Source organism: Carica papaya, chromosome 9, assembly GCF_054855325.1.
Source record: "Carica papaya isolate Zhongbai chromosome 9, ASM5485532v1, whole genome shotgun sequence".
NCBI classification, from domain to species: domain Eukaryota; kingdom Viridiplantae; phylum Streptophyta; class Magnoliopsida; order Brassicales; family Caricaceae; genus Carica; species Carica papaya.
Window position 1 is genome coordinate 28,910,452 of NC_142317.1, and position 26,209 is coordinate 28,936,660.

The 26,209-nt window shown below is 37.8% G+C and overlaps 1 protein-coding gene across 8 annotated transcripts in view; it reads left to right on the plus strand.

The window, feature by feature from the left end:
• Window positions 1-2,590: 2,590 nt before the first annotated feature.
• The window catches only part of RHL1 (root hair initiation protein root hairless 1 (RHL1)), a 44,841-nt gene continuing 21,222 nt past the window's right edge, over window positions 2,591-26,209 (plus strand). For 5 of the 8 annotated variants that reach the window (XR_015816429.1, XR_015816430.1, XM_088211662.1 and 2 more), the window contains exons 1-4: window positions 2,592-2,973; window positions 3,621-3,731; window positions 12,567-12,653; window positions 12,751-12,947. Coding sequence is in view for 6 of the 8 variants with exons in the window: in XM_088211662.1 (XP_088067788.1) it covers window positions 2,662-2,973; window positions 3,621-3,731; window positions 12,567-12,653; window positions 12,751-12,947 (707 nt within the window). In the remaining 2 variants the exon portion in view is untranslated. Of the gene's footprint in view, window positions 2,974-3,620; window positions 3,732-12,566; window positions 12,654-12,750; window positions 12,948-26,209 lie in introns of all 8 variants that reach the window. The other 3 variants (XM_088211661.1, XM_088211665.1, XM_088211660.1) reach the window with 2 other exon arrangements.

The window sequence follows — 26,209 nt, forward strand, 5'->3', positions numbered from 1 at the left end:
GGTCGTTTTTGTTTTCTACCAACTTTTACTTATGTGACAGTGAGATAGTGTGATATCTTTACTAGGATAGTGTAACTCATTTCTTACTTAACCATTTCAGATAAGGAGGATTTGGTTCTCGAGCCCATTCTGCAGAAAGACGGCGAGTAGAAGCCAAAAAATTTATTAGTTTTCCTTACAGCATTCATTCAAAGTATTTCCTTTAAGTTAGTTTATTCTTTCATACTTTGATTCGTTTTGGTTATTGTGTAAGGGATGTTAATCATAATCTATTTTATTTCGCTTCCGCACTTAGAATAAATATATATACATTTCTTGTTAATTTTCAGGGCCGTTACAGATCACAATTTCATGCATAATTAGTAACATAAAACATATCATAAATTCGTATTCGTTAACAATAATTAATCATTACCGTTTCTCGTTTCACCAGCCTACTAGTATCCATGAGGATCCATAGGGGTGTCCTCGCTACACGTGAACTATTTTCCTTAACAATCTTAATTCAAGAGCCGTCTCCATACCCCGTCCAGGATGAGCACCAAGACATTAAACCTCAATACCCTGTTCGATATGAGGGTAAAGTGGGTTGTCCTCATACCCCATCCGGTATGAGCGCCAAATGACCAAGTCTCCATACCCCGTCCAGTATGAGACAACGTTTACGGTAGAGTTTCCTATGAACCCGGTCCATCCACTATTTTCTAGGATATCTAGTGAGCCTGTCACCTTATCCCTTATTAGAGCACATCCATTCCTATTTGTCCTTAGTCTCTGTTACCAAATCAAATATAAATACATAAATAAGTAAACATGCATCCGACAATGCAATTATATCTTAGATCCTAAAATCAAATAGTGGTCAAGTAAAACAATAATACATGCATTTAAACCATACAATATATAAACCAGATATCATCATGCGTTTAAACTGTAAAATAAATTAACAGAAATCAATAGGAAATGTTGTCAAAATTAGGCTCTATTAACAATCCGTAATTAATTAAGCATATCTATTTAATTTGTACAAAATAAACCGTATTATTTTTTATTTAAACTTCAATTCCATGATAGGAAATAGGGTGAGGGGTCCTTATTTGATTCGACGGTGAAAACTAGATAGTTACTGCGTTTACGGGTGGTCCCTAGGTTCCTTGAATTTTTTTTCAGGAACTGAAATGCGCTTACGGTACCTACAAGTATCCCAAATAAATCCAAAAATCAGACCCAGGGCCTACTCGACCAATTTCAGAATTCTGGCATGGCGGCTCTGTTGTGCTCCAGCGACAGGCGGCGGCGATCCGCCTCGGGTTGGCTGTTTTTGGGTGCTTTCGGCCGAATTCAGCCGAACTTGCACCGATTCTTGGGAGAAAACATACTTAGGACCCTCGGTGGGCCGAAAAAATGCAGAAAACTGAAACTCACCAGCAGTGGGGCTCTCCGGTGCGGCAGCTTCTCCGGCTTACATTACGGTTGTGTGTTTTGCTTCGGTCAACCTGTAGAGAAGGAAACGATGGTCACAACGGTGGAAAAATTACATCGAACATGAATCAGAAAGGGCTTCATCGGAGGCGTTTTCTGAAACACCTCGCGGCGGCGATGCTGAGCTTCAGCAGAGTTTTTCGGCCAATCGGCCGGTTGTTTCACTTTGATTTAGCTATGGGTGGGTTTAAAATTGAAATTAGTGCAAGAAGAGAAATTTTTACCTCGTTTGGATGTCGGAAACTGCTCCGGTACGGCGGCGGGTGACGGCGGTTGGCTCCCCGACGGCTGGGCTGTCTTCTTCAGCGAGGGGCTCTGGCTGCTAAGGTTAGAGTTTGTGTACGAATTGGGTTATTTATACCCATCTGCTTTTGATCTGGGCCGTCCATCGATTTTAATCTGGACCGTTCGATCGCGATTAATAGGGAGTGAATCTGTACCGTTCATCGCGATTCAATCTAGACTGTCCGTGCGCGATGCAATCTGGACCGTTCGTGCGTGCGGGAACGGATCTCAGCCGTTCAATCGCGCGCACGCGGATCGCTCACGTGGCTCCCCTCGCGTGGCCTCCCGCGTCAACGCCTCTGCCATCTGACACGTCCTGATTGGTCGGGGTTGCTGACCGGGCAGCTAACGTGGCGTAACTTTTTTAAATTACGTTTTGACCTCCGGTTTCTGATGTTTTTTTCAAAAAATATTCTTAAAACCTAAATTTTCACATATTTTTCTCAAAATTATTTTTCATTAAATCTCTAACTAATTTTTACCATTTTTATTATTATTTTTATTAAATCAAATTAAAATTAAATGAATTAAATTAAAATTATATAAATAATAATTATATTTATATAAAAAATAATAATAATTAATAAAAATAAAAATAATGAAATGTTTGGTGTTACATGGAATAAGCTTAAAAAATGTATGTACAAACACCTTTTGCAGTCTGATTTATTTTTTCTTGCTTATCATTTAATATTCATTAAAAAAAATTTAAACACCTTAAAACATAAATAAAATTTAGTACTAAAAAAATAAAATGTTTTCTGTATTAATTTGGAAAGGTAGCTCAAAATTAATTATTCTTCTCGTTTAAAATCATAATATATCGAAATTGATTTCAATTTTCCACCCCCTTCCCCTCTCCAAACACTGCCATCTTCCCGCTTTTCCTATTGAATGGCGCGAGGTGGTTCGTCGTCTTCAAAGAAAGGCGAAGAAAATGCTGAGTCCATGGAGCGGGGGAGACTGAAGAAGCTTGCCTTAAATAACAGCATTCTCTCAGATGCTCCAGCAAAGTTCTTTACGCTTTTAAGTCCATCGAACCAGGTAATCAAACACCATGGCAAAGACATTCTCAAGAAATCACAGCGCAAGAATCGTTTTCTCTTCTCTTTCCCTGGCCTTCTCGCTCCCATATCTGGCGGTACGATCGGGGAACTCAACAATTTGGGTACCAAGAACCCCGTCCTCTACATCGATTTCCCTCAGGTTGTCTTTCTCCCATTTTTTTTTCTCTCATTTCTTTTTCTGAAATGCTCCTGTAGATTTGTTTGTCTTCTGGGAGAAGGCAAGCTTTCTTGATTAATTGCACTTTGTTGGTATTTTGATAATTTTTATGAGTCGGGTGAACATAACTTGGGGATTTCTGTTTTTGAGTTTGAATTAGTGAAGAGGAGCAATGAAATTATGATTCTCAAACATCTAATGAAACAAAAAGGGTTAGCTACTCTGTGTTAAGTAAATACAGTAGGGTTTTAATTTTATCGTCGGTCGAAGAGCGAGAAGGAAGCATTCATTAATAATATTTTCATAAGTAGAATAGAATAGGAGATTAAGAAAAGCTTCAGCCCGTTACGCATTCCTTTTTTTGTTACATACAAACATGAGAAAACCAAGTCTCCTATGTGGTTTGAGAGGTAGGTTTTGTATGAGGGCGTTGTTTCTGCTTCCATAAGGGTTAACGAAAAAAATAAAAACACGGACTTCAGGTCTTATTGCTACTCATTTTTTTGGGACTTTGAAGACATGAAGAACTATTTGAGTGGTACATAATTTCTAATATTGTATTTTCTGCAGTAACTAGATGTTGCACCCCAATCATTTTGTTTAAAAATGAAATTTCTTCTTTCTTTTAGGGTCGAATGAAGTTGTTTGGAACAATTGTGTATCCGAAGAACAGATACCTGACCCTGCAGTTCTCTAGAGGAGGAAAAAATGTTATGTGTGAGGATTGCTTTGATAACATGGTTTGTTTTTCCTTCCCTTTCTTTCTTTTTCTCATTCTCATCAATTATTAGCTGCTTACTTGGTAGTGATAGTTTTTATGTTTGGCTTTTCCTTCCCTTTTCCACTGTCTTATTCTCTTAAATTGTAAGTGGCTTACTTGTGCAGTGCTAGTTTTTAGGTTTATGTGGTTTATTTTCCCGTTAATTTTTTTTATAGAAAAAGAAATGGCACCACTAAGAAATATATTGTCTTTGGTTGAAAAAAATTGTATTAATAAGAAAGAAGAGATTACAAAAGGAGGTAGATTAGGTACGGGTTTAGGAAAAAAAGGAAAGAAAAAGGAAAACGAGAAAGGCCAACTAATCTTGCGAAAGAATAGCTAGCCAATCTCTATAAAATACCATGGGCCTTTGCCTAAAAAGACGCAAAGAAAGAAATCTTGTCCCAAAGAAGCAAGAAGTGGGGGAGATGATCCCTAAAAATTCTAGCATTTCTCACCAGCCAAATCGTCCACATCCTACCAAAAAACCCTCGTTACGTATGGTTTTGATCACCTTCTTAAAACTTACACCCTGCAGAATCGGAGAAATAAATCCATCAATTTACAAGGAGAAACTCAAGAAACACAAAAAGAGTATCACATGTTCATGCCAAATTCTCCAAGCCACTTTTCAATGCAAAGATGATAATGAGGCTTCACACCTCTAGGGCACATTGCATAAATCTCTGGTGACAAGACCCGATTCAGTCTGCAAGCTTGAAGCATATAATTAGTAAAAGCCTATCTAAAATTGTGGTTTGAAGGAAAAGTTTTACCTTAGAAGTAGGAAGAAGCTGCCAGAAACTCTAATTGAATACATCATTACATTATGAATCAGAAAGCCAAGATAGACAAAAGAAAGAAAACCCGAAAGATTGCAGAGACAAAATTTCACAGCTAAGGTTATTTGGAGAAGGCTGAAGAAAAAAACATGTCATCAGCTTCTTGATTGGCGATATTTTTCAAGAAAAACACTCCAAGAAAGGAATTTGTCCATATGGTCCAAAAAGAGGAAATGGAATAATGGTGAATATGGGACAAGTTATGGAGTCGAGGAAAAGGAGAAACTGGAGGGATATTCAATCAAAATCTTTTCCCAAGAAAGAAATTGAGAGCCATCCCCCACCTGCAATATGAGCAAGGGTAAAAATACACATAGATATTAGAAATAGTCTTATAGGGGCTCTTGTATGTGCTTGGAAACATTGAATTTGGAGTCTCATCCATTTTGACCAAAGTTACTCTTAATAACCCAGTGCCATAAAGAATTAGGCTCCAAACAAAGTTGCCATTATCATAAGCCCAAAAAGACACTTTTACAGAAAAGAGCCAATACGAAGATTCTGATCATTTTTTGGGCAAGAAACACTTCCCTTCATTAACTAAATAGTCTCTAACCAATTCACTTGAGCTCAATTGACAGAGAGATCTCGTAACTCTCTCCATTTTTTTATCAACACCTCTAGTCAATCAAAGAAAAGTGATAGAGTGGGTGTGAGAAGTAAGAGGGCATGTAAGGGTGATGGTAAGAGAATTCAAATATTTTCATTATGATTAAATCAAATATAGATTTGGTTTTAGTATCAATAAAATCTAGCATGTGATTACTAAGTGATCATACTTTTTGACATTAACACAATTGTGCTGTTTATAACATAAAACCTAAACTGCTTTAGATTTATGTTACATACCTTCTGAATGGTCCTTTTAGGGTTTTCCACGTTCTAAATCCTAACTGTAAACTTGAAGTTACAAATTATTGTTGAGCCTTGGCGGACAAAAACCTTACCCAAAGTTGAATCTACCATGAGAAAAAGCTTATAGTCAAAACCCTAAGATGTACTAGGTTGTCAGGGGTTGGGATTTTCTTGAAAAAAATTCTTTCTTCATTCTCCTTCCTAATGGTTGATGCCTTGTATGCATAGATCACACACATTACACAAAAGGTACAATTTCAGATGATAAGGTATCATCTTAAAAGAACAAAAACAGAGAAGGAAAAGGAAAAATACATAAGTTTTGTTTTTATTTTTTTAGCTTTGGGATAAAAGTATGTGATGTCCCATAGAAGCCTAGAGGAAAACTCGTAATTTTCCCAGAAAAATCTCTCATAATTTTCTGGTACAATTTGTGTAAGTGCTCTATATATTTCAAATTGTCCAAGCCATGAGGAGCTAAGGGCTATATTTATAAGCACCCAAGGAAGAACAATTTTCAAGTAAAGGTAGAAAAGTTAGTTCTACTTGGAAACTCTTAGCAAGTTTGGACAAAACATGGTAGTTCCATGTCAAACCCAAAATTTTCATTTCTTGCAAAGTTCCATGGCCAAATATGGTCTTATAAATGTATTTAGTTTCAATGATTAATCTTATATCATTATCTCAAAAAAAAATGATTAATCTTATATCATGTGTAGGTTTAGATTCAGACTATGATGACACTTTTCTAGTTCCATAGTATGATAAGAGAAATAAGGAGAGTGCTAGATCCCTTCCCAGTCGGCCTTTGGCTGGCCATCAAGGCCGACCACACCGGAAGGGGGTCCAATGCTTCATAGTGACTGAAAGTTCTTGGCTATAGAGAACAAGTCATTCAACCTGATTTGCGATGGATGGAGATTAGAGGGATTAAGGATCTGCGAAAACGGTTGAGGATTTTGAAAGTCCATCTTCCTAGACAAGTCAGAGTTCAAATGATTCCTGGATGCCTTTGAGGATTTCTGGTGGAGGAGAAAAAGCGTAAGATTCACAAAATATTTTCTGGGGTGGAACTACGAACTCTGGTTTTCGTTTGGCAGCAACAAAAGGGGATTGTATCTTGTGCAGTCAGTGGTATGGGGAAAAAAGGTAAAAAGAATATTCATTCCGGCAGGAGACCAGAGGAAGGGGTGGTGGATGTTCATGAAAGTGGCCTTTGAGCTGACAAACTAGTCGGTTATCAACCCGGAGATGAATACAAAAGCTGGTAAGAAGACAAGATGATGTTGGAATGAATGGCCACAAAAACCCTGCAAAGTATCAATCAAATGCTCTCACTGTGAGGTACCAATTCATTTTTCTACAGAAGTAGGGAATTAGTAGTCGTATGTGGTAGCGCTCCAAAATGGGGGTGGGGGGAGGAGGGCAGAGGAATCGGGTAGCGCAGAAGCTCCCATTGAAGAAGTTGGGTTGGGTTGGATCTAAACCAGCTGGGCCAAGAAACTTTTCCAGTTACGCCCCAGGCCCAAGTCGCTTTGGGTCAAGGAAAAGGGCAAGTGAGAACCATTTGGGCCCGGTCCAGAAATCCTTTGGGCCAAACGGGGAAAATTGATTTTCTAGAGCAGAAAAAGGAAAATGGATCATGGACCAAGCCTTGGTGGCGGCAATCCTTGAGCCCAAAAGCCCTGAATATAAGAGGGAGTGGGAACCTGTTGGTAGCATCTCGACCAGAGGAGAGGCTTTGGGGTTGAAATATCCGAACACTGTTTTGAACCCTAGTGAGGGCTCTAACGAAGACGAAGAGGTAGAAGAGGAAGTAGATGCTGAGAAAAAATCGGAGAATTCAGCAAAGATTGCTTGCGGTTAGGAGTTGGGGAGTGAAGAAACCTATAGTTCATTCCCAAAGGGTCAAATTGTCGAGGCTCTCGACCCTATTATGTCCCTGAGGAGTGAGCTTGATGACAAAAGGGTAATTATATTGATGAAATATGGATTGGTGACAATAGGGTGAGAAGCAACAGTGACATGAGGGAAGCTGCTAAAGGGTACTTTTAACATCTATACAAGGATGACTTTGAGAACGGACCCAAGCTTGATGGGATGCAAATCAGTAGGCTAACTAATAAGAGCTGTATGCTTCTGGAAGAGGGGTTTTCCGAGGAGGAAATTCATTTGTGCCTGAGGTTGTGCAGCTGGAACAAAGTTCTGGGGCCGGATGAGTTTAATTATGAAATTTCTTCAAGAGTTTTGGTATGTTCTCAAGGATGATGTGATGGAGCTCTTTAATGAATTCCATTCTTTGGGGAAATTTGTAAAATCAATTAACTCCACCTTCCTTGTTCCTATTGCCGAAAACCATGGAGTCAAAGACATTAAAGATTTTAGGTCTATAAGTTTGGTTGGCTGTATTTACAAACTTATAGCTAAAGTCTTGGTGAGAAGATTATCCCAGGTGCTTGGTGAGGTTATTGGGGAATGCCAGCATGCTTTTGTTGAAGGCAGACAGATTTTAGATGCTATTATGTCGGCCAATGAGGTTGTGGATGACTTGGTGGCATGTAAGAAGGAGGGCTTAATTTGCAAGTTAGATGTGGAGAAGGCTTACGATTATGTAAGCTGAAATTCTGTTGACTACATGATGGGTAGAATGGGTTTTGGGCAAAAATGGAGAGGTTGGATGAATACATATATGTCTTCTACTTCTTTTGCTGTTATCATAAACGATGGCCCTTCTTCTTTTTCCACCGCATCTAGGGGCCTTTGCCAAGGGGATCCTCTCTCCCCTCTCCTGTTCGTCATTGCTATGGAGGCTTTAAATGGCTTGATGATGAGGGCAAAGGAGCTACAGTTTATTGAGGGGGTTGCAGTAGGCAGTGGGGAGCACTTTATAGAGGTATTGCACTTTTTTTTGCTGATAACACACTGATCTTTTGTCCTCTGAAGGTCAAAGTCTTACTGTACTTATGATGTCTTCTTTGGTTTCAAGCTGTCTTAGGCATTAATATTAATATGAATAAATTTGAAATGGTGAGGATCGGTGGTGATGGGGTTGGAAAAAGGTTTACGAGGGTCTGGGCTGCAAGGCTGTCTGTTTACCTATTAAATACCTTGGGGTCCCCTTTGGGGGCTAAATTCAAAGATGCGAAATCTTGGGAACCAGTGGTTAACTTGTTTGAAAGAAGGCTAGCGAGGTGGAAGAGAAATTTTCTAAGGAGGGAGGCTAACTTTAATCAAGGGCACTTTTGCTAACCTTCTCGTTTATTTCCTCTCCACCTTAACGATTCCCGTATGTATTGCAAAGAGACTGGAAGTCCAGTGTCGGTTTCTTTGAGGTGACAAAGATGGGCATAGAAAATACCACTTGATCAAGTGGGACGATGTTAAAAAGCTGTTTAATCAGGGGGGATTAGGCATCGGGTCTTTGGTGGATATGAACAAGGCTCTCCAAGCAAAATGACTGTGGAAATTTCTCAAAGATGATAGTTATCTCTGGAGAAGGATTGTTCAGATGTGGTGGGGTAACATTGAGGCTTGTACTGCTGGGAGAGGGGACAGAAAACCTCACGGTCTGGGGCTTTAGAAGAATGTTCTGTTCCAGTGGCCCCGATTCAGGGACTGTATTTGCTGGGATCTTGGAAGAGGAGACATGATTAAATTTTGGTATGATGAATGGTAATTGAAGAGGTCTACAGAGAAGTTAATGGCAATATTGAGTGGATGATCAATGTCACTAGAAACTTAACTGATTGGGAGGTAGGCGACTATCTCGATCTTCTCCAAATCTTGGCTGCCCAAGAGGTTAGCTCTGCTAGCGATCAAGTAAAATGAAAATTGGAAAAGGATGGTGTTTTTCCAGTCAGATTCTTTTATAAACATATTATGAGGGAAGAGTTTGGTAGAAGCCATAGTTTTCCTACCCTACAGATTTGGAAACGGGGGTACCCCTTAGAATCGCCTTCTTTGGCTGGGAAGCTTGCGGAGAATGTATACTTACTATCGATAAGCTGAAATCTAGAGGACAGGTGTTTGTCAACAGATATTTTTTATGCATGAATGCTGAGAAAACTTGTGAACATTTGCTGCTGTGGTGTTCTGTGGCCTACGAGCTATTGACCATGATTTATGACTTCAATTAGTTGATTGCGGGATCTGTTATTGATGAGGTGTGGGCTTGGAAGGACTTGACAGGAAAAGAAATACGGTAAAGATGATTCCTTTAACTATATTTTGGATACTTTGGAAGGAAAGAAATTGTAGAGCATTTAAGGGTAAAGAAACTGACCTGTATAGGTTAAGGGACAGATGACTCCACTATTTTGGTGTTATTTTGCTAGATTATGATATTATTAGAGATATGGATTTCGGGACTGTCATTGACACTCTAACACACTTGTAAATTTTTTGTACATGACCTTGTTAATATACTTCTCACATTTTTTATTTAAAAAAAAAATATGATAAGGTAAAAGATAAAGTTACTAATTCTTAGATTAGGAATAGGATTAGGTTTTATCCAAAAACCAACCAACTCCCTTTAGCCTAATCATCCCAAACACCCAAGAGGGCATTTTGATCCTTTACCTTTCCACATGTAGCTTCCTTGATGGGCTAATTTAGTTCTCATAGGCTAAAGGTTTATTTGCAGTGACGCAAGCTGATTTGAATTAAAATCTCACCGGGATATATTCAATTAGTACCTTCTTTAATGAGGTTTGTACCTAATCATATAACCTAAACTCATTTAGAATATTTAGAATAATTCCTTAGTCCAATAATTAACCAACAATTAATTACATGGTCCATTAAGCTTTAAGCCCAATTAATTTGATTAAGGCATTTAATTAATTAATTGCTCTTATATATAGCCCACATTTAGTTAAATTGATGTAGTTAACTTAATTAAATATTTTTCTTGCCAATTAATTAATTATCTGATTCACCTCAATTCTCATCAAGAATTGGGGTCAAATTAAGATCCAAACAATTTTTTTGAAATAAAAAGTAAAAAAATTTTATTAAGTATATGCGCCAAGGGGGTACCAACCAATTTATAAAATTATTTATGCAATATCAATTAATTCTCCTACTTCTTCCATGTGATTTAATTGTTTTCCCATAATCAAAATGCTGAGTGTTTGGAACCACCGCTCTCTCAATCTATATATTCCTTCTTTCAATCTTTCAAAAACTTTTTTATTTCTTCCGTTCTCGATAACCAAAAAAGTTGCCAATGGAACAGCCTCCGACACTCCTTTCTATTGGCTAAGCCTTTCCATGCCGGGAGTTCTTGCATCACAGTACAAGGCACAACCCAATTAATTCTTATCAGCCCCATAGGCAATTGTCCACAAACTATGCACCACATGACACCAAAGTAATAAATGATTAAATGTCTCTTCTGCCCTCTTGCATAAGCAACACCAGTTAACGAATATCTTACCCCTCCTTTTTAGCTTATCAATAGTCAAAATGCTCTTCTTTACTGCTTCCCGAGCGAAAAAAGCGACCTTGGGGGGCTTTTATCTTCCAAATATGTCCATATAGGAAACTACTCTCTGCGGTCTCTTTCTTATTCAAGTGCCTTTAATAAGACATCGTTGTGAAATGCCCAGTTCACTAAATTTCCAAACCAGTTGATCATATCCTTCGTTGCAAATAGTCGACTCAAGCATGGACGGTAAGGTTTTACATTCATTTATTTCCCAATCGTTGAGGTTTTTCACTACCTCCACGTGCCACTCCTTCGGACCCTCAGTATCAACATTGACCACTTTAATAGAAATATTTTTATGTCTAGCGATAACATATATCTGCAGAAACCTATTCCTCAACACACCACCCTAAATCCAACAATCCGACCATATTAATTTTGACACCATCACCAATTTTCCACTGATACGCTCCTGAAACCTGTCTCTTCGATGCACAAACTACGCCGCATCCAACCCCCCATGCGGCCTTGTCATCACTTTGGCAAATCACCCTCAACCTGATGTGCCATACCTTGTCTCAATGATCCTCCTCCACAGGGCATTCTTTCCTTCATAATCATCACATCCACTTCCTTTGAAGCGCCTTATTCATCACAATCATAGATCTCAACCCCAGTCCCCTCTCACTTAAAGGTCTCTTTATTTCCTTCCATGCCACCAGGTGATATCTCTTCTTCTCTTTTGAGTCTCTCCACACAAATCTGCACTGTAGGGTTTCTAATGTCTTTGCAACAGTTACTGGCATCAAAGTAAGTGGCATGTTGTGAACAGGCAGCTTGGACAGAGTACTCTTTATTAGAGTTAGTCTTCCCCTCTCTGAAAGCAAACTTCTCTTCCACCTGTAAGTCTCTTTTCAAATTTTGCAGAAAATATAGAAGCATACATCTTAAGTGAAGAAGAGGATTCTCACTCAGTTGATAAAACACCAGAGTATCATCCTCAGAAGAATCTTCATTATCCATAAGAAACTTGATACTTCTATTCATGAGATAAATAGTTTTTGACTCTCTTTATGAAATATTTTCTAGATTTCATTTCCTAAATTTGTGTATTTCATTCCTAAAACTATATAATTTAGTTAACAATAAAGAGAATATAGTAAAAATAGTGATTAGGTTAGAGCTTTTAGTGTTTTTAAGAAAACTAATTTGTCTGTGCTTTGAATTATTCTGCAATAATGTACCTCTTACATGTTTTCGAATAAAGAAATTCATAAACACAATTTTGAAAATGAAAAATAGAAACATAAAGCAAAGGGAGCCTTAGTATCACTTATATGCTTTTCACATACAAATCTACATATGTAGTTAATGTATATCCAGTGGTTGGTTCACCACAATTGTTGCGGTTCATTCTTTAACTCCTAATGGAATGACAAAGAAATATGTTTGAAAAAGTTTTTTAAATAAAAAATTAGTAAACTTTCTTTAGCCTTTTTCGTAGTTATCTACCAGCTCTTTAGCTTGGTAACAACTCTTTTTCCCACCAAAAATCATTTGAGCTAGTTTTCAAAAAGTTAGAAGCTCTAAGATATAACCATTGCAAATGGGCCCATAACTTTTTTTATAAGTGATCTTTCTGGAAAGCTGTTGGATTCTTGACCATCAAGAATTTTGATTTGTCCAGGTCGTATTTTCTGATGTCTGGTGGATCGGAAAAAAAGATGAGAACCCGGAAGAAGCCCAATTGGACTTCCCAAAGGAACTGAGTGAGGTTGCTTCTTCTGTTGATATTTAGGTCGGAAATTTATGTCATGCTTTTTTGTTTTTGGCATAATTTGGAGACAATTCCCTTTGATTGTTGATTTCAGGGACAACCAACGGATTATGACTTTAAGGGTGGGGCAGGCGTGGTGTCTAAAGGGGTTCCTAAAATTGCAACCAGATACACAGAGCAGCAATCCCCTGAAGCTAATAAAGATGATTTAGATGATGAAAAGAATTTGAATGATAAGATTCAAGAAACACCACTTCGACAGTCTAAGAGAAATGCTCAGAAAAAATTCAAGTACTAAGCCAACTATCTCAATGTCTCCTTGTTTCCATTTCTCGGCTGATCTTGATAGCTCATGGCAATCTGTTTTTGCTTTTTAATAACAAAGAAAAATTTATCAGAGAGATAAAAAATACGTGGAGGAGGATAATAAGTAATCTTCTATAAGAAAAAGGTAACCAAGAAGTAAGGGAAGAAGCAATGAAATGAAAAAATAGTTTTCCAGTCCCTTTTCAGGCTTTGTGGATAAGAGTTTATCAAGGAGCTGGAGTTTGAGGACAGTAGGATGTCTATAGACTCCTCTTAATATTGAGGCTGATAAGTGACTCTGTGATGAGGAGGATATTTACCAACCTTTTGTTGATGAGTTTAAAGTGAGATGGTTAAGGAGGCCTTTTGAGGATAATGAAATTAGAAGTGCAAGTTTGGCATCTTGGGGTTGCCTGATGGTTTTTCAATTGCATTTTTCAAAGTTGTTGGGAGGTTTGTCAAAAGAGACTTGTTAAAGGTTTTCCAGTAGGTTTTTCTTGAATGAAAATATTGGAAACAACATGAATTCAACCTTTATTACTTTGATTTAAGAAAAAAGATATATCATTTTATTAAAATAGCAGATTTGACTCTTCTTCGGAGAACAAACTAAATCCTTTTTTGCCTTGTGAGTCTCTTGGTTACTTGAGTGGGCACCTGTTATGTTTATATTTCTCCAATGTTCCTTACATTTATTGTTCGGATAACATTTGGTTTAAATTCCTAATTAGTTAGGAATCTGTGTAAAACTAAATCTTTCTTTTCTCGTCTGAAGATGTTTAGCTGTGTTCTTTATGCTAGAAAGTAGCCAAAGGATTGAGATGAAGAAGTTCGGACAAACTCAAAATACAAGAACAGGACACTCATGATGCTAATGTATGTACTCGTTTTCTATTGGGTGTTTTTCCTCCAACCTTTGGCAGTCTCACAATTCCTTTTTTTCAGTTTAGCAATCCCATCCTTTTTTTGGGGCTAGGAAAAGAAATTTTATTAAGGAAAAAATAAGAAATGTACAAACAAAAAATGGTTAAAATCCTTACAAAAAGAAAAAAATAGGAAGAAAACAAAAATAAGAAGGTAACAATTTTTCTTAAAAGAGAAATATATTATCTTCAGAAGCACCAATGGGGTGCAAACCCATAAAATATTTACATATATAATAAAATATCTATTAGGGCATCTAAATTCTCACAAATAAAAGAGGATGATTCTTAATAAAAATATTTAGGTTGCGAACCAAGAGTCCTTAAATCTACCAAAATTATTCTATGAACCCTAAAAAGCTCTTCTATTTCTTTCCTTCCAAATTGTTCGAGAGGTAGTCAGCAGAATACGCCTTGAAGATCTCTTATCCTTGTTTTTTTTTTGAAAGAAAAGTATAAAGAATATATTGATATGAGATGTCAAGGGGACGCGCCCATGTGCAAAAGATTTACAAGTTAATAAGAATATCTACAACTGACCCTAAATCTTCAAAATGGTTAATGTTATATTCCAAAACAGTGGAACCAAAAAAGTGTAGCCATTTGCTCACAATGTTGCCAAATATTTCTTCCTTTCCTTCAAAGGCTCTATTGTTTCTCTCTTTCCAGATAACCCAGAAAATTGTGAGCGGAATGAGTCTCAATTTTTTGTCTCTCCTGCACACTAGATCCCAAGCAAATAATTCTTCTTGAACAGAGCCAGCCATTACCCAACTAATGTCAAGTAGACTATATACCATAGTCCACAGCTTGTGAGTGATAGGGCACCAAAGCAAAAGGTGGTTACTAGTTTCAGCATTGTTTTTGCATAGATAACATATGTTGGAAAGGGAAAAGCCTCTTTTCATAAGGTTGTCAGTGGTCAAAATGCGTCCCTTGGAAGCTTCCCAAGCGAAGAAAGAAATTTTTGTGAGAGCATTTGCCCTCCAGATCAATTTAGCAGGAAAAAAATTTACCACAATTATGTTATATCCCACAAGATAATTATAGTATGAGTTTACGCTGAAGGAGCCTTTGTTTTCCAACTTTCAGATCAACCTATCATCAGTGTTGCTGAGCTGAATGGTGTTCAATACTGCCAGCAAATTCTCGTATTCCACTATTTCCCAATCTTTTAGATTCCTATTGACCACAATGTTCCAACCAATGCCATTATTTTTGTCAAAAGCATCCTCAATTGTCATCTGTTTATCCTTAGCGAGGGCAAAAATAAAAGGAAACCTGATTTGCAGATTATAATATCCACACCAGAAATCAGACAAGAACTTGACTTTGTTGCCTTTTCCCACTTTCCATCTAGAACACTCAAGAACAGAATGATTAGTGTTAGAGATTCCCTTCCACAAGCTCATACCAAACTTACTTCTATTCAACAACATCTGATCCTGTCTTCCCTTCAGATTCCATTTGCAATCCACCACTTTTTTCCATTAACTGTTAGTGTCATTCTAGTATCTCCAAGCCCACTTACCATGCAAAACCTTATTCAGAATTTTCAGGGACCTCAGACCCAAGACTCTAGGATTTGATGGGACTTTTGACGTCGTCCCAATTTACAAGATGAAACTTTTTTTTGCTATCCTCATCCCCCTATAGGAAATTACATTGAATTCTTTCGAGTCTTTTAGCCACTTTTTCCAGAATAGTAAGGGTTGAAAGGTAATAAGTTGGGAGGTTGGATAGTGTACTCTTGATAAGGGTCAATCTCCCATCTTTAGACAGATAATTTCTCTTCCATGAAGCAAGACGTTTTTCAAAGTAATCAATAACCGGTTCCCAACAGTTTCCATTCTTATGCTTCGCCCCAAGAGGTATACCAAGGTATTTAATAGGTACATTTGCCGTTTTGCATTCCAGAACCCTGGATAGGTCATCCAACTTGCAGTTATGCCCAATCCCAACCAATTCAGACTTGCTTAAGTTGATTTGTAAACCCGAAACAGCTTGGAAGCAAATAAGAATACATCTTAAATGTAGGAGCATGCTAACTTCCGGTGACAAAAAATAAGAGTATCATCAGCGAGGAATAAGTGGGTTATCTCCATTTTCTTTTCATTGCCCACCGAGATTCCTTTGATGAGATTTGAGTTCTTAGCTTGTTCAATGAGCTCATTTAATGCTTCCATTACTATAATGAAGAGTAATGGGGAAAGGGGGTTACCTTGTCTTAAGCCTTTAGATGCCTTAAGGAATGTAAACGGGCCGCCATTTATTATAACCGCTTGATCCATTTTCTCCATTTCTTACCGAAACTGAACCTGTCAAGCATGTAATCAACAAAATTCCAGCAGACATTATCAAAGACTTTCTCTATATCCAATTTACATAAAATTCCTCTTTTCTTAGTTCTCGACAGCTCATCGACGACTTCATTAGCTATCATTATGGCATCGGTGATTTGCCTACCTTGAATGAAAGCGTGTTGACTTTCTCCAATGATTGAATTTAGGACCTTAGAAAGTCTTTTGGCCAAAACCTTAGATAAAAGTTTATAAACACAGCCCACAAGACTTATGGGTCTAAAATCAGAAAAGCAGTTGACACCTTCCTTTTTGAGGATAAGAACAAGAAAAGTAGAGTTGATAGTTCTAACGAAGGATCCACGCTTATGGAAATCATTGAAGAAATTTAGAATATCGTCTTTTATCACATACCAGAAATCTTGTAGAAATTTAAAATTGAAACCGTCGGGTCCCGGTGCTTTATCACCGTCACAATCTTTTAGGCAGTAAGTAATTTCATCTTCAGAAAATTCAGCCTCAAGAAGTAATCAGTCAGACTCTTCTATTTTATTGAATTGAATGTTGTCAATTTAGGGTCTTTTTTCAAACTTTTCTTGGTACAATTGACTGAAATGATTTTTTGCAGCCTATCACATAGCCACATTGCCGCTGGTCTGATTACCATTAACAATGATTTCCTCCACATAATTGGTCATTCTTTTGTGATTAGCCAAACTGTGAAAGTACTTTATATTCTTATCCCCTTCTTTGATCTATTTTTTCCTAACTTTTTGCTTCCAAGAAATTGCTTCCATGTGTAATCTGTTGGGTAGTTCCAATCTCAAATTATTTCTTTTTTCATTGAGATCTGCAGTCAGCATAGACTTACTCTCTAAACTGTCTAGAGCATCCATCTCCTGCATCAATTCATTAATTTTGTTTTCTTCCCACATCTTTAGTCCATTTCCTAATCTCATGCTTAAGTCTGGAAAACTTCCTAGATAGTCTGAAGCTTACTACCATCCTCCACCGGTTCATTCCAAACATCATTGGCCATGATTTTGAATCTATCAATTTTGAGCCATTTATTATTCAGACGAAATGGTATAGGTCCCCATTGAATCCCATCAGAAGATAAACCTATTGGAAAATGGTCAGAGATAGGGCGAGTGAGTACCTTTTGGTTAATGCCCGGAAGAGACAAGAGTATATTGATGGAGACCAAGAATCTATCAATTCTGGAGTACGAAGGCTGTTCCTTTGATTACTCCAAGTCCATCGACCCCCCTTAAGTGGTAGATCCTCTAAACCAAGTCTGTCTATTTTTTCTTTGAAATTCCGAGCGATGGAAGTAGAAAAATATTCACCCGATCTCTCTTCACGCTTCAAGACCATGTTAAAATCTCCACCAACCACACCTTTATCACCCCAGTAGTTCTGCAATTGAATCAACTCCTTCCAGAAATTTTCTGTGTCAGTGGCATTACCTCGGCAGTATATTACAGAGAAAAATCATTTTTCATTATTGGTTTTGTTAACAAAGAGACATGATAAAGAAGACCCACCACAGATATAGTTAATGCAGTCAAAAAGGTCTTTTTTCCAGCAAATGAGAATACCACCAGCAGTGCTGATGGCCGGAAGGAACAGCCAGTCAACATCCAGAAGATTCCACATGCTCTTGACGGTTTTGCTGTCGATGGAGGCCAGTTTGGTATCTTGAATGCAAATTAAGTCTGGTTTCCATTGATTCATGCATCCTTTGATGATATTTCTTTTTTTTGGATCATTTAGGCCCTTAACATTCCATGATATTATTTTTCTGATAATTTGGATTCCTCTTTCGCTTCCCCACTGCTGCTTGCCTTTTTGCTTCTCCCTTCATAATTAATAGAAAATTGCAGTCCTTTCAATTCTCGCACTCTCCCCTCAGTCAATTTTTTCTTTCCTTTACTGACAGCCTCATCACCTTTCTTTTTTTCCAGGTGCTATTTTTTCCAGTTCAGTAAATAATGCCATCGCTTGTCCCTTGTGACCATCAAAAGTGACCCCCAACAGTTTGCTCACCCGTACGATATTGCGTCTAACCCACGAGGTGTAGAATTGTTCACCGCAACTTTCAATCATATCAATAGGCTTTGCCATGGGCTCCTGAGTCATGTCATGTGAGATGGGATACACTGGTTCTTGTACTAAGACTATCTCCAACTCTATCTGTAAAGGAAGAGGAGTTGGAGGGCACTCACCTATAGGATTGCTTGATTTATCTGGTTCTTCAGACACTGGAGAAAGAGGAGAAATGTTGCAGTTTGTTTCAGAAATAAAACTTGTTGCAGAATACGTCTCCACATCAACCATTAAGGTTATTTCCTTCAACTCCTCGGAAGACACATTGTCGGGCTCACTCTGCTCAGAATTTATCTTGTTGCCAGCATTTGTACCCAGCCTTACCAGATTACATCGGGTCATGGGCTTCTGCTTGGGCCTCCAGACGCATTTAATTTTTTGGACTTTTACCCTTGGTTTTTTGAAAAGCCTCCTTGCTTCTTTGCTGGACCTAATATGGTGTATCGCTTGCCTTTGTCAGCCCAGGGGATTTTGGGTTTCTCCCCAACATCTTTAATCCCTGGATATAACTGATTGACTGGCTTTGATGGGGTACTGGTCTGATCCGAGTGTGTCTTCCGGTTTGGGAGATGAACTGAGTGCCCGCGAAACCCTTTCCCCTTTGAAATTCAAACTTTTTGTTTCTGGTTTCCTGGTCGGGTAGCGTTTTCTTCACTTGAGATGTGCCAACTGTGTCCGATTGCATCACTACGTCAAAAGTTCTAATTTTCCATGTGGACGACTCAACTCTAACATCTTGGTGGCAATGTGGACAACGGGCCGAAGAGGAAAGCATAGGGGAGATGTTTCGAGTATCATTAGCAGAGCGAGTCAATGTTTGTCCCTTCGGCAGTGAGTCCTTAAAAGGGTTCACGATGGGGAACTCCGCGAGTTCAAAGATAGATTTCATAATCCGCCACCATCCCCCCAACTTCGATTGCCTCTGTGATGAAGATTCTTCTATGTCTCTTACCCCAAGTTTCTGACATAACCAGAAAACGTGGTCTTTTGTTCCAACCGAGAGCTAAACTCAGTGATTGGTGTTTTTCATTCTGACATTTTCCCCACGTTCGGCCACCTTTGTTCCAGTAGAAATCACTTAGGATCTCAATAAGTCAACGAACTTCATTTTGTCCAGTGAAATCGAGATTCTAAAGCTGTGATCATTTTCGCTAATTTTCAGACTGTCCATTTTCTTACCAACCCAGGCAATGTCGAATGATTTACTCTCTTTGAGAATAAATTTTTTGTTTTTGTTGTCCGAAATGGTTGCTAGGGAATCATCTTCCTTACCCCATATGGCCGACATGGCCGAGTAGACAACCTTGGGAATGATCCCCTATCCTTTGTGCCAAATTTAGCTGCAATATTGTCCTCTAAAAACTGTCCTGCTCCATTAGAACCTCTGTAACCATTTTCCTTGGAGAGTACTATTAACTTCAACTAAGATCTCAATCCCAAGCCACCATTTTGAAACAACCGTTTCACCACCTCCCAAAGATGGTACTTCCTTTCTCACCGGTATCATTGTAGAGAAACCTACGCTGAATGGATTCCAGTTTTTTGGCCACACTAACTAACATCGTCAACAGAGACATAAAGTAATGGGGATATCACCAAAGTGTTTTTGATAAGAGTTAATATACTACCATCAGACAATTTATTTCAAAAAAAAAGAAAAACCACCATCTGGCATTAAATTTCTCTTTTAGCCTACCACCAAGATTCAAACCTTGCAACCACACGCTCTCAAGTCAAAACTTCTTTATACTTTGCCACCAATGACAATCCTAGGTATTTAATTGGAAGTGTGGCATCTTTACATTCGAAGATACTAGCTAGATTGAGGTTTCCACATCGAATTATACTAACTCTGATTTGGTTAGGTTAATATTGAGTCTGAAGACTGCTTGAAAGCTTAGTAATGCACATATGATGTTGAATAGAGTCTCATTGTCTGGTTCACAAAATAAAAGCATGTCATTTGCAAAGGACAAGTCACCTCTATTGCCCTCTCCTCTTCCTGCTTCCCTTCACCCACCTTTAAATCCTTGGAAAGCTCTAGGTCCCTAGCCTGCTTTATCATTTTGTTCAGCAACTGCATGACAATGATGGAAAGAACTGAGGTTAGGAGGTCACCTTGTCTTAAACCACTAGAGCCCTTGAAAAAGATGACTCTTATTCACCATTATAGTGACAAATGTAGAAGAGATGCAACACTGTTTCCGCTAGCATCATCTGTTTCCAAAACCAATTCTATTCAACATATACGCTTAGAAATCCCTAGTTCACATGACTGTGTGCCTTATCCATATCAAACTTACATAACATCCCATCCAGTTCCTTGGGGACAAGGTTGGTGTTGAAGGGGACGGTATTGTAAGTATCCGGGTGCAATACGGAGAAAATGAGTAAGGAACATTAGAATGTTGGGGGAACACAAGGAGAAAAATGGAAACGTTTGGAGGGAATCCAAACTCTTAAAAGTCTACTGTTTAAAAAAATATACTTAGCATGCATCCAGAGAATCCTGAGGGTGACTTGTCTTGATCGCAGGTGGCGTATTTAATTCTCTCAAACCCTAGGTCAACCAACTGCTTCCTCTTGCATCTTCATTCGATGAATGTAGGGATTTCCTCTGCAACTCTTTGGTTCCATGGGGATGATTGGCTATTTATGGACTTGTTCATTCATCTTTTCCTTGTCTATAATCCTACATTTTCTGAGATGTAAGCATGAAGTGAATTATTTTGAATATATTTTCATCATCTGCCTCAAGAACTTCTGTATTTCTCTCACGGATTCTTCCTCCTCTTGTCAGTCTATTTCTCTCTCTCAAACTACTCTATTTTTCTCTCGGCTTTTCTCTCTCTCTTTCTTTAAAACTTGAATCAATTACCATTCAGATGCAAACTATGTATCAGGTTCGTAATTACTGACCTACCTCCTTTACTTTCCTAATGCTACGTCAAAAAGTCCAAAAGAATTCCAGTTTTGTTTCTTGAAGGCAACCTACCTCTAGTTTTCATCTTGACATACAACCTTTAATAACCGCCATTTTATTACAATTATTCAAGCCTCTCACATTTCATGAAATTAATCAACCTAACATGAGGCCAATATTGAAGTTTCCCCTTATCTTCTCTTTACAGCTAATGAGAAATCAATCTTGTGATAGAGTTGCTAATCAATCTCTATCTAAAGCAAACAAAGATAAATGTATAAAGTGTTCATGTTTGTTAAACCAAAAAGAAGCTACCATGTATCAGGTTCTTAATGTTTGATAAATGTATAAAGTGTTCATGTTTCTCTATGCTTTTCTCTCTCTCTTTCTCTAAAATCCAAATCACTTACTTTTTAGACGCAAACCATGTATCAAGTTTGTAAGACTGACCTACCTCCTTTGCCTTCCTAATGCTATGGGTCAAAAAATCCAAAAAAAAAAAGAGAAAAAAAATTCCACTTTCATTTCTTGAAGGCAAACCACCTCCAGTTTCCATCTTGACATACAATCTTTAATTTTTTTGAAATAAAAGTATGAAGCTTGTATTGATGTAAGATGCTAAGGGAGCACCACCCATGTACAAAATTTACATCTCAATTAGTATATCTACGATATCACCTAGATCTTCAAAACAAGCAAGATGCTAAGGGACATACAATCTTTAATAATGACCCTTTTATTAGAATTATTCAAGCCTCTCACATTTCATGAAATTTATCAACCTAACATAAGGCCAATACTGAAGCTTCCCATTTCTTTCTCTTTGCAGCTAACATGAAATTAATCTTGTGATACTTGCTAGTCAATCTCTATGTAAAGCAAACACAGATAAATGTGTAAAGCATTCATGTTTGGCTGACCAAAAAGAAGCTAAGAAAGACAACTTCTTCCCAAAGAATCATAAATGGTGAAGGGTATACACCAAAAGTTCTTGCATTTCTTTCAAGTCAAATCACCCATAACCCAACAAAGAATGCTCCGCACCATAGAGCTTTAACCTTTTTCTTCAAATATGAGAAAAAAATAATAGATGATTTTGAGTTTGTGCTACTTTAAAACACATCACACAAATCCTTGGGGATACAGCTCAATTTGGTCAATAAACTTGTTGCAAACCACTAGTATTTAGCATGTTTACAAATTTAGTACAAACAAAAACGTTTTTAGAAATGTCATTATGAGAGGTAGGATTTTGAGTTAAAAAAGCATGATTGGATTTGCCTTAGGGTTCTAGATACTAGGTTCTATGGTTTCCTTTATTGCATAAGACAAGAGAATCAAGTAGGTGACATGAAGAGCACATACCATCAGCCTTGCAGTCATTATTTGTAAAGAAAGACATGTCCAAGAAAGGGAATCGTTAAAGTACCCTGAGAAAGAAGAAATGAAGACTGGATGAATTTGGGACAAATACCCAGACGAGAGAAAGTATACCATTATGATCAAAACAATTGGGAGGGTGTTGGTTATTTTTAGAAGTCCCTAACGGATGGCCAATATGTTCTTGTAAAACTTTAGTCCTCTTTGTCGAATGTTGTTATGTGCATTTCCTGCCTCTGTTGTCAACTCGATATCCTTTGGGCATTGCCCGTTCATATTGTTGGTTGGCTCATGATCCTCTGCTTTTGCATTGAGTAAATCTTGTATACATTCAATCATTTCTTCATCTCTCTCATTCACTCTATTTTCCACCAATCTCTCTATTGGATCATCCAATGGGGATTCATTCATAATGTTTTAACTCCATAAAGTCAAAAAGAAAAAAAAGGAAACCGTTTTCAATTGAGTCCACATGCTCATCCTGCTTCCCTTGGTCCTTTTCACCACTGTGCTCTTCCAAAATAGTACATATTTTCCCCTTACCTTTACAATTATGTGCACGCATCTCTTTTAGCTCTCTTGCCACTATCCATCCGGAACCTTTCCTTTGCATTGTTTTATGCAGATCTGACACCCTTTGCTTGCATGATAGTAAACTTTGCAAGGTATTATAACTCTCAACTTCTGCCTTTGATGATGCTGGGAAGGGCGTTGGTTTCACAATTATTGATTTTAGGCGAGTTTGGGTTTCTATTAATGGTAGCATGTCTAACAACAGTGCATCTTTTGTCAGCCACTTTTTGCCTCCGTCACATGCAACTCTTCTTGTTTTCCTCCCTTTGATAATTTCTCCAGTCCTTCCAATTTGGATCACTAGACATGGATTTATTGCATTGGTGGTTGGACCGTTGGTGATTGCTCTATCTATCCCTAGCTTCACTTTAGTTTGTGCTTGCTTTAATCAACTAGAATGCATTGGGCCTTTATCCTGTTTTCTTGGGGTCTAGTTGAAGCAATTAGTTTCTCCCTTTGAACACACTCTAGAGATAATTTTACAAACGCTCATAATTAAACTGGTGGAACAAAAATCGAACATCTTAGTAGAGCAACCTTTTGAGGGATTAAAATGATAAAAATATAGAATTCATACTAATACCTATCTTTCCATTAAAAATCACCTTTAATAATATACCAAGAACTTTGGAAGAAAGGCAATAGTAAAACCATCTCAAGAGCCTTATTAATTCCAAGGTCCCAAATGACTCTTGATTTTGATCTCATTAAATGTATCTGAATCCAACTAGCATGTTCCCTATTACCCAAACACCAATCAAGACCTTCCTGGGGAAGGTCGATTTGGTGATCTTATTCTTGTATAGTATTTCATAAAAATCTGTCTTTATTGGTTAAATGCTTTTTGGTGCTTCTGGCAGGAACCGAACTCTTATTTTAGCATCAAGTTAACAAAAACATTTATAGGGGTAGCAGGAATATATAGATGTCTTAGCAAGGGGGTCCATCTCTCATTGAGGTCCCTGGGAAGCCATCTCATATACTCGTTTCTTCCATCCACCCGCCCTAAAAATGGTAGATGGTTCTAGAGTGCTGTTTTGGCAGAACACATGCATGGGTGATTGTTCTTTGGCCAACCAATTCCTATGATTGTAAAACCTTTCATCCAATCACAATGATTCCATCTTTGCTTTAATTACATCATAGAGGGTGGAGTAGCCTGGAATTTTTATTTCGATTGTAACATATCCGATAAGAAGATTCCAAATAAATTCAACCTCCTAATTTGGTTGGAACCAATTCACCTAACCCCTCAGCCTAACACCAAAATTCAGGCATTAGATTCTACGAGTCAATATGCTTGTAAGTCACCCAAAACCATCATGTTGTTGCCAAGGACATCTGTAAAGCTCCAGTTCCGTCTAAGTTCAGCGTGTTTGTATGAACAACCATTCATTGAAGGCTCAACATTAAGGAGATGTTACAAGTCGGTCGGCCTAACAAAGTTTTGTCCTGGACAGTTGCATTATGTGTTACAAGGGAGGGGAGACTCATTCTCACTTGTTCCTTCACTGTGAGATGACATAAAAGGTGTTAGATGAGATTAGTTAACCAATTTGGTATAAGCTGGGTGACTCCTCCAATAGTAGAGAACTTTATGAGAGTGTTTTTAGGGAGTAAGGATAAGGAAGAAGGCAAAGCCACTATGGCAAGAGACTCTTTTTGCTGGTTTGTGGAGTATCTGACTCGAGAGAGACTGCAGGATATTTCAGCAGCGTTACTCCTAATTCAATGAGCTGTGGGAAAGAGTGACATTCTTGGTCACCTTGCCAAGGGTCGTCGAAAATATTTTGATTTATCAATTTTTGAGCTTCATTGGAACTGGGAGGCGATCTTCTATTACCATAAGCGGCTTTGGCTGTTTGCTTTTCCTTGATTTGTTTTTTCCTTTTACTTGTCTGAGGAGGATATCTTAAGGCCTGTTTGGCCGGATATTAGTTTTGGTTTTTGCATTTTAAAAGCATTTTTTTAACCAAACTGTAAACTTCAAAGTATGATTGGTAAAAACCAAAGTTAAAATATGTTTTTGACCAGTTTAAATACAAAAATACAATATGTAGTTTTTAAAAAACGGCTTTGACTTACAAAAAAAAATTGTACTTGAAATATCAAAAAGCCATTGAGTCCTTCCAACCACATGTATGCAGCTGCAATGATGAAGGAATTATTCTCTATTGCATATCCTTTTTAATTTCCTTTTGCAATAGCAAATTTTTGTTCTTTTCAGCTAGCTCTTATTTCTTGACTCAATTTTAGTTTTTCCGATAGTTGAAATTAAGAATTTTTGTTTTTCCAGAAGTTGAGATTAAGTTTCTCAAGTAAATGGAGCTGGCAACTCATTGGTGAAAGTTTCAAATATATAGACCACTGCTCATTGCCATCTGGTCTTCATAGTTCTACAACTCCTTTCTCTGGACCACTCTCTTCGTCCAAGCAGATGCCTCCTCTAGTGCTCTCTCAGGAGTCCATCACACTCACCTCCCTCATGATTAATCCAAAATTGATAAGGAATTCATCCCTTCACCAAAAGAAACAAGGTAAGTCGAACAGAAAAGTATTTAGAAAGATGGTGTCTTGGGGACAAACTTTTGACCCCCTGGAGGTTATTTCTCTGAAAATGTTAGAATTATCAATATTTATTCTAAATATCGAGACTAAGTGGTGTGAAAGCCGCATCATAGTAGATCTATGAAGATAATTCAAGGAAAAGTACCAGAATTTTTCATAGCACAAACTGACATTTGTTGCGAAGTTGTGCTCTTAAAGGTTCTACAGTACCTAACTCTAGGGTTCTCTCCAAGCAGTACTAAACCTGAATTCATTATCGGTCGGAAAGGGTGGAAATTCTTGAAGCGAGTTATCACTTGCATTTGTTATTGACTTATACTATAAGGCCTTCTTTTTTGGAATTGTAGTTTTACTTTCTACTAAGAGGGCAGCAGACTTTTCCATAGATCTTTACTTTCAACTTTCCTGAACCTAACCAGAGTTGATTCTATTGCAGAATTTGTTTCATATGGTACAAATTCTGTAAAATCA